This window comes from Asparagus officinalis, chromosome 6 (assembly GCF_001876935.1).
Source record: "Asparagus officinalis chromosome 6, Aspof.V1, whole genome shotgun sequence".
In the NCBI taxonomy this organism is placed as follows: domain Eukaryota; kingdom Viridiplantae; phylum Streptophyta; class Magnoliopsida; order Asparagales; family Asparagaceae; genus Asparagus; species Asparagus officinalis.
In genome coordinates, this window is record NC_033799.1 from 12,193,927 (window position 1) to 12,203,134 (window position 9,208).

The following is a 9,208-nucleotide window of genomic DNA, read 5'->3' on the forward strand; positions in this document are numbered from 1 at the left end:
CAGTGCCCTAAAGGTAACCTTGAAATTCAGGAAATGCAGAAGATTCCTTATGCTTCGGCTGTAGGAAGTCTAATGTATGCTCAGGTATGTACGCGTCCGGATATTGCGTACATTGTTGGGATGTTAGGCAGATACTTAAGCAACCCTGGTATGGATCATTGGATAGCAGTCAAAAGGGTTATGAGGTATCTTCAGAAAACAAAAGATTACATGCTCACATACAGAAAATCAGAGAAATTAGAGGTCATTGGGTATTCGGACTCTGATTTTGCTGGATGCCAAGATAGCAGGAAGTCTACATCAGGCTACATTTATATGTTAGCAGGAGGAGCTATATCATGGAAAAGTGTCAAACAAACACTAGTAGCTTCCTCCACTATGGCAGCAGAATTTGTAGCTTGCTATGAGGCATCCAATCAGGGAATATGGCTGCGAAATTTTGTCACGGGACTGCGCATTTTGGAAAATGTTGAAAGACCACTAAGGTTATATTGTGACAATAAATCTGCAGTAATGTATTCCAATAACAACAGGAGCTCAACTAAGTCAAAACATATTGACATTAAGTTCCTGGTTGTGAAAGAAAGGGTACAGAGTGGACAGATATCCATAGAGCACATTGGGACAAACTCCATGATAGCTGATCCTCTTACTAAGGGACTGCCACCTAAGGTCTTTCATGAGCATACTGCTCATATGGGTGTGGTATTATTTGAGGATATTATGTTTTAGTGGGAGTTTGTATTTGTGGTGCTTTATGTTTGGTTGTATTGTCTGATCAGAATAAAGTATTCAGTTAAGACACTCTGTTACATTATGTTTGGTTTTGACCTCACTAAGGAGGACCAGTTGAAAATAGACATGTACTGATCACATTGCATGTAATTTTCATGCTGCACATCCATGATTGATCTATGTCGTTTGATTGTATTGGTATATGTGACCATTGATGGGTCGAGCCACGATAAATGTGACAAAGGCCGCTTTGATCCTATATTGATATAGTCAATGGACGAGATTGTTCGGAAATACCTTTTCAGTGATAGCAATTTTTTGAGCTCATAAGGTTATACACAATTTAAGGAATCATATGGTGCCCAAGTGGGAGATTGTTAGATTTAATCTAATAAATCTATTTGTGGGCACATATGATTAATCAATGTGTATTGCTATCTTTCAGGATAACCCACTAAAGTGATCAATTAATTTAGGTTAATTGGGTATTTAAATAAGTCATGGGGTTATATGTGCAGATACCAGGTTGTAATTGTGATTTGTTGAGGGGCCAAATTGTAAATGTACAACATCTATAAATAAGGGGTTATGGTCCCTAACCTAGGGTTACATTCTCTAATTCTCTTCACCCCCATCTAGAGAGAAATTCGGCTAGAGAAAACCCTAAGGTTAGAAGATCCAAAACCCATCTCAGGTTTCATCTATGGATTCAGGTATAAGCTTCCGCTCTTTTGATTATTGTTAATCTCTTCGAATTAATCAATGGCTTTATGGTTTTAGATCTTAAGTTTTTATTATTAGATCTAACAATTAGATCTTGTGTTGCATTTGATGAATGTCGTTTCTCAATTGTTTGGCATACAGCTAATGAGGTTGCTCATTTCTTAGCTTGTTTTACATGTAAGGAGCCAGTTGATGTTGGCTGATTTTGTACTTCATGCTTTGAAATTTTAAAAAAAAATCTATATGATGTTTACTATAAAAAAAATTAAATCTATCTCCAATTAAAAAAATTCTAAAAATCAAATATTTGGTAATTCTAATTAAATTAGAACAATCCATAATTATAAAAATTATAATAATCAAAGTCCTCCTTTTTAATATTCTTTATCTAAGAATACTTATTAAATTAAAACTATTGATAAATTTAAAATTCAATTAATCAAATCCCTCTTTTATATACGAGGGTTTTTTAAGATTAGAAAATTATCAATTACCCCCTTCAAATCCAAAAATTATAAAAAAACTTTTAAAAATCAAAAAAAATTTAAAGTACTCCTTATGATTCAAAAGTTAGAGATAACCTCATGATAAATCTAAAATTCCAAATTGGCTTATAGTATTACGTATATATATATATATAATACGTAGTATACTATATATATATATTTATATATTACCTATATATATATATACATATATATATATATATATATATATGGAGAAACTTGGTACCAAGCTACTTGGTAGTGAGGTGGCGGAATCTTGTCCATACATCACACCTTGAAGATAGAGCCTCAAGTACACTTCACCAATTCCAATGTAGATGTATGGACAATATTAGGCCACCTCACTACCAAGCTACTTGGTACCAAGTTTCTCCATTTCTCTCTCTCTCTATATATATATAAACCCCTAAATAGCTAATAATAATAACACCATAAAATTTAGAAAATTATAAATTATCCCTTTTAAATTTCAAGAAAATCTAAAATTTATAAAAAGCCCTATAAAAAGTTAAAAATTTACAAATAGCCCACTTGAAATTGAATAATTAGCCTCTTGAAAAATATTACAACTGGGCCCATGAAATTTTCAAAAATTATAAATATTTCACTAAAATTTTTGCAATTACACCTATAAAAGTTTTGAAAATAAAAATCACCCTATTAATTTTTTTAAAATATTACAAATATCTCCCTATAAATTTTACAAATGACCTCTCCAAAGTAAAAAAAATTACAAGCACGTCAGGAAAAATCTAAAAATTACAAATAGCCTAATGAAAGTTACAAAAAACACCTTAATATTCAAAACTAAAAATAAACCCTAGAGAAATTTGAGAATTACAAATACCGCAATAAAATCGACAAAATTATAAATTGCCCCCTTTGAAATCCATAAATTATAAGCAATTCCTAATAAATGTAAACTTATAAACAACCCTCAAAAAATTTCAAAAATTATAAATTGCCCCTAAAGGTTTAAAAATAAACCCATGAAAATTTTATAACTAATTCATTGAAAGTTTCAATAATTACAAGCATTCCCTTGAAAATTTTGTAAACATCCATTTGAAAAATTTACACTAGCCCCATGACAGTTGCTAAAGTAACAAACATTGAGCTAAAATTTTTAATTACAAAGAACTCCTTAAAATTTTTACAAACAACTCTCTGACAAATTCTAAAATTACAAACATCTTTGAAGAATTTGCTAAAAGTCTCCTAAAAGTTTTATAAATTGCGAATAACCTCACAAAAATTTTACAAAATATTCCCTTAAAAACTTTACAATCCAAGCCTTGAAAGTTTTGAAATTATAAACAACCCTCAAAACTTTACAAAAAGAGCCCAAAAATTCTAAAATTATAAATGCCCCCCTAATTTAACATATTGTATTACAATATTATACTATATCACTAGTGTGAGGAATGCATGAGGTGGGAACACATAATGGTCATGATAAATCCTATGACTTTAAAATTAAGGGATAGTGGAACTTCCTACTACTTATTTTATAGATTAGAGGAAAGTCCTAATCTCATTCGTGTTCCAATCCCGAACAAATCAAACATGAGCATTGATTGAAATTTGGTGGCATGGAAATTCCAGCCATTTTTTAGTTTTTAAAAATCATACATTTTTATTTATATTTGTAAAGGATATTGATGGCTAAGCTATCTATTGAATTTCAAATTTAAGACTATAATTTATCTAAGAAAAATCCTACGACTCAAATTATCTACTTTAAGTAATAAACAAAACTCTTTTATCTTCTTCTTATAACATAGAAAAAAAATATTTATTCATTGTCTTTTCTTTCATAAGCGTTTAGGGCTTGTTTTAATTTGGAGGTAATGAGGGGTAGGGGAAGTTAGGTGACTCTTTATCTTTTTTAGGAATTAACTTATGCTAAGTAATGGAGGAGAAGGTAAGGTAAAGAAGGGCAAAAAACTCAAGTTAATGAAACTTCTAATAAAAAATATTTATGGAGAGAGCATTTTACCATGGATCTATCTAATTTTTATTAGTAAAAACTCAATAACATGCAATGTTATCTATGTAAATTTATATATATTCCCTTTTCTTCATTTACTTGATCAAACTTAATTTATCCTATGTTCTCTTAACTTTTTTTTACTGGGTGCAAATCCAAACAAGCCCGTAATATATTACTTAATGGATGACATATAAGTTATTAATCTAAAAAATATATAATCAATCATCTTTTTTACTGTCACACTAGAGCTTAACGTATAGGGTAGGGCGTGGGCAGGATCGATCCGCGGGCTGGCCCGGCCTAGCCTGCCATGGGTCAAGAACTAGTCCGGCACGTACTTGGCTGAGCCCAACCCGACCCATGATATACTCATGTCATGGGCTGGGTTGGGTCTAGTCCTAGACCTGTGGTCAAAGAAGTAGGCCCGACCCACGTTGACCCGGCCCATGGGCCCCCCCCACCCTGGCTTGACCCGTCCTGACCCATAATATATTTTTTGGTTAGTCTAATTATTCATTTAGTCCTTTGGGCCTGCAAACTAGGTGTCAACAAAGCCAAAAGGTCATAAGTCTTTGACTCGTGAGCCTTTTGACCCATTGAGAAACAAAACAGTGATATTCAAACTCGCTGCTATCTACTTGGAATGATTAAAAAATTTAATACAAGTTTAAAAATAGTTTGATACAAGTTTAAATTACTAAAAAATAAATTAGATTTAATTTCATAATTGTAAAAATAAGTTTTATATATTTAAAAAGGTAAAAAAATAGAAAAAAGCTAGACAAAAAATACATGAGTCGACCCACGACATGTGGGCCATGGGCTGGATCTCAGCTCGCACCTAGGTGGGTTGTGGGTCGGGCTAGGTCCAGTCCTAAATTCAAGACCGGAAAATAGGCCCGCTCACTCTGACTTTGTTGGGCTCATGTCAGGCTTCGCCCACTGTGACCCTGCTAGGCCCGTATCAGGCCCAGTCCGACCGTAAAAACCGGTGGGTCAGGTCGCGGACCTGAAGCTGTTCGGCTCATACCAACTCCTATTAAGGTATTGGAAAATGATACATGCACACCATCAACCACACATTCTCTCCTGCTGCAGTGCAGCGGGCCCCATATAAATTTTTAAAATTTTTTTTTATGAGGCCTGCTGTACTGTAGCAGGAGAGGAGGTGTGGTTGATAGTGTGCCTATAGTGCCCCTCTAAGATATTTAAAGGGCACGTAAGCCGACATATATAAACAAACCAAAAAATAAAAAACCCGAAAGACCCAGCACGGGCTTAATACTTATTATACACACAAACAAAATAAAACTCTTATCTCTCTCTCTCTCTCTCTCTTCTCACACGCTCTCTGAGACGAGAGAGATACTGACATGGCGGTGGCCAACGCGTGGGCCCACCTCCTCCCTCCCTTCTGCCGCACTCCACGCCCCGTCGCCAATCCGCCTCCGCCCTCGCAGGGACGCCACGGCCTCCCCTTCCTCTGGTGCGTCCTCAGATGCGGTGCTCCGCCGCGACATCTTAGGCTGGCCCAGCAGGAGGCCCCAGACCCTCCTATCTGCGTGCGCAGCAGCAGCAGCAGCTGGCGCGACGGTATATTACTCGGAGTGGGACTGAACGGTGAGCGCCATATCTCTGAGATCGACCAGGCCGACAATTACTCCTCTGTCCTCAAGGTCTGCCCTAATTTTTCTCCTTCTATTTTTGGGTAGTTGTGCAAATTGGGGATTCCTAATTTGGGGATTTTGAATCTTTTTGTGCAACTGAGTCAAATTATAGAGAGGGGTAAACACGAAATTTGAGGACTTTTATTGATAACAGGAACTTAGTTACTAAAATTCATCTTTTTATGCATCAAATTTTTCCCTAATTTGTTTTCCATTTTTGGATAGTTGTGTAAATTGGGTATTCCTAGTTTGGAAATTTTGATTTTTTTAAAACCTGAATTAAGTAAAGAAAGGTGCAATTAGAGGGGGAAAAAAGAAAACCCCATGGTTTTCATTTTCTAGTGGGCATACTTTCAAGTAAGGGCCTGTTGTTTCGTTTCCTTTATTTTTCAAAACCCATTTTCCTTCACTTTTTTGTGTTTTCTTCACTTTCATCATTTTCCACCATTAGAAATCTCCCACATCAACCAATAATATTATGGTGACAACTCATCTCATCTCATCTCATTTCTTACTTTTAAAAATAAACTAAACATAAGAAATGAGTCACATCAATCAACTCATCCAACTCACCTCAACTCATCTCATCTCATCTACTATCATCTTTAAAAATTACTCACATCATCCAATATTATGGTGACAACTTATTCCATCTCATTAAAATTTTCCTTCCATCATTTTCCTTCAAAAAAAAGAAAATTGAATTTCCTAAGTATATGTCACATCATCCAATAATATAATGACAACTCATCTTCTCTCATTTATTTTCTTAGTTTTAAGAATGAACCAAACACAAGGAAAAAAACCTAAACAAGGAAAGTAAGTTTTTTCCTTATTTTTTTAGCCAACCAAACACAAGAAAAGAACCTCAAAATTTTTTTTTTTAAATCACTCACATCATCCGATAATATGGTGATAACTCATTTTCTCCCACACTTTCTTTTATAGCTTTGACGAACCAAACAACTGAAAGTGAATGAAAACATTAAAATTTTACTATGTCAGTTTCCTTTCCCCACTTTCTGCATTTTTTTCGCGAACCAAACAGGCCTTAAGAGTTTTGTTGAACTGGTTGGTTAGAAAACATGTGTTGGGGATTCGAAACAATCAAATCGAATCTGTGCCCTTCCGGACCTTGTATTTGAGAGTAAGAAAGTAGGAAAATTACCGCAAATAAAAGATAAAACTTACATGAACAAGAAAGAACACACCAGATTTAACGAGGTTTGGCAACGTGCCTACGTCCTTGGGAGCACACCACACAATTCTTTGATTAAATTGAAGAAGATTACAATGCCCACAGATAGGTTTTTATCTCTCTAAGATCTCTCTGAAAGAATTCTCTCAAAACCCTCTTTTTCACGTGTTCTCTAACCGCTAAAACGTATTAGGTGTATATAGAGTCCTAGCCCAAAACATATTCCCAAAAGAATTAGGATTTTGGAAATCCCGACTCCGGTCGACCGGACATGCAAAGTCGGTCGACCGGCCAGAACGACGAATTCTGCAGGGTCTGGCGTGCACATTTCGGTCGATCAGACTTCTCATGTCGGTTGACTGACTAGAGTATCGATTTCTTCTCAGTTTCCTGGAAGCATCGCGGTCGACCGGACCTCCTCCGTCGGTCGATCGGCTAGCGATTGGACTATTTTTTGTTTTTTTATTCAGCTTTGGGTCTACACACTTAGACTAACAACATGTTGTTGTACATCATATTTGTTTCATTTTTAACTCCAACTGATATGGTTGGAGATTTTTCCTGAAGGAATCAATTTTCGAGGTTTCAAGGCTTACCGGCTGCCAACCCTTTTAAAGATGTAGTCCATTCTTTAAATTAGTATTTTGGTCTCCTTTACTTTGCTTTGAGTTCAATATATTCATATTCATAATTAGCACTGTTGATTTTTTTTAAAATATTGTTTGTTTCTGGTGGTAGTTTCAACTCGAAGATGCTATTGAGAAGGAGGACTTCTTGGAAGCAGCGAAATTAAAAACAGCTATTGCTGAAGCAACATCTAAGGATTTTGTGGCAGAAGTTATGTCAGAGTTGAAGGTCTGGTCTTGCTTTTCATCAATGTTTTTTTTGGGGGATGCTTATGAACTCCGATTTCTGATGTAAATTCCTGTTATTTTGCAGAATGCAGTAGAGGAGGAGCGATATCATGATGCATCTAGATTAAGTAAACTTACAGGAAGCAGGCTTGTAAGTATTTATTGTATCAATGTCCCTATATTACCTTTATATATCTCAAATAATATTGTATCTCCTTGTCTTGCTTGGAAGACTTGGTTCCTATGCACCACACTCTTTTTAACAATGTTTGCGCAGCCCAGATTCGTTGTCTATCTCTTTAATCATGTCTTATATTGTGAATATTAGTTAAGATCACAGCCAACATATGCCAAGGATTCCCCTTTAGTTTTTGTCCTTCGTTACTTCCAATCCTTTCAATATCCTTTTGCTCTGTATTGTTCTTCTGTTGCACACGGTCTTAATAATTGTATTTGACAGCAGCAAATTTGCAGACTATGAATTGAGTTAAAATAGATGGAGACAACTATGAAGGTCTATCACTTTGGAGTTTTATCTCAGTTTGGTTAAGATCACCTTTCTACGCGCAAGCTCCCAAGACAACCACTCTGAAGTTTTATCTCAATTTCTGATGGAGACTATCTCCAAATTATCATTCAATTTATGGACCCCATCTATCATTTTTTTCCTCCCATGGGTTAATTTAGTTTTCATGTGTAGTTGCAAAACTTAAAAAGAAAAGTGCGTAACTTCATGTTTCTCAGGTTGGCTGGTGGGTTGGCTGGTCAAAGGATTCTGATGATCCATTTGGCAGAATAGTACGGGTAACCCCTGCTGTTGGAAGATATGTGGCAAGGAGTTATAGTCCAAGGTGAGGTAATTTAATTGTCAGTTAGTTTTGAAACTTGCTGTTTATAACTTATTGATGTCACTCCATTTCAGGCAATTACTAACTGGATCGTCAGGGACCCCACTGTTTGAAATCTTTCTAGTCAAAGATGAGGATGGAACATATATTACACAGGTACTCTTATGCATTGCTTAACATGTTAAAATTTAGAGTTATTCTTCTAGTGATTTCTAACATCATCTTCTCCTGCAGGCGGTGTTTTTGCAGCCGGTTAAAGGAAATTCATCTCTTTCATCTTTATCACCATTGAAAGCTATCGATACTACATCCATGTCTGAGACCGAGACCGAGACGGAGACCGAGACCGAGACTGAGAACTCCTCGACTGGAACTAATCCAAGTAGTGAAAATTCTGTAGAAAACAACGATGAAGATGCAGAAGAGACAAAAAGTGATGCCAATGCAAGCATACAGGATGCTACTGAAGAAGGTTTAAAAGGGGTCATTAATTTTCTCAAGGAAAGAATTCCTGGATTTAAGGTAAAAGTTCTGAATGTTAATAGGCCTGAGGAAATCAAAGTGGATACAGAGGCTTTGGAGCAGTTAGTGAAGGAAGATGATGAGGAAACCTATACTTCTGAGGATTCCAAGGATGAAACTAGTAATTTGGAAAGCATTCAGCAAGAAGCAGTTCCAGTGGGG

General features: G+C 35.7%; 1 protein-coding gene across 1 annotated transcript in view; it reads left to right on the forward strand.

Moving 5' to 3' along the window:
• LOC109845761 (protein EXECUTER 2, chloroplastic) overlaps positions 5,331 to 9,208 on the forward strand; it is an 8,275-nt gene continuing 4,397 nt past the window's right edge. Inside the window, exons 1-6 of the mRNA XM_020415032.1 lie at positions 5,331 to 5,633; positions 7,561 to 7,677; positions 7,762 to 7,827; positions 8,421 to 8,527; positions 8,599 to 8,680; positions 8,759 to 9,207. Coding sequence (XP_020270621.1) covers positions 5,331 to 5,633; positions 7,561 to 7,677; positions 7,762 to 7,827; positions 8,421 to 8,527; positions 8,599 to 8,680; positions 8,759 to 9,207 — 1,124 coding nt within the window. The remainder of the gene's footprint in view (positions 5,634 to 7,560; positions 7,678 to 7,761; positions 7,828 to 8,420; positions 8,528 to 8,598; positions 8,681 to 8,758; position 9,208) is intronic.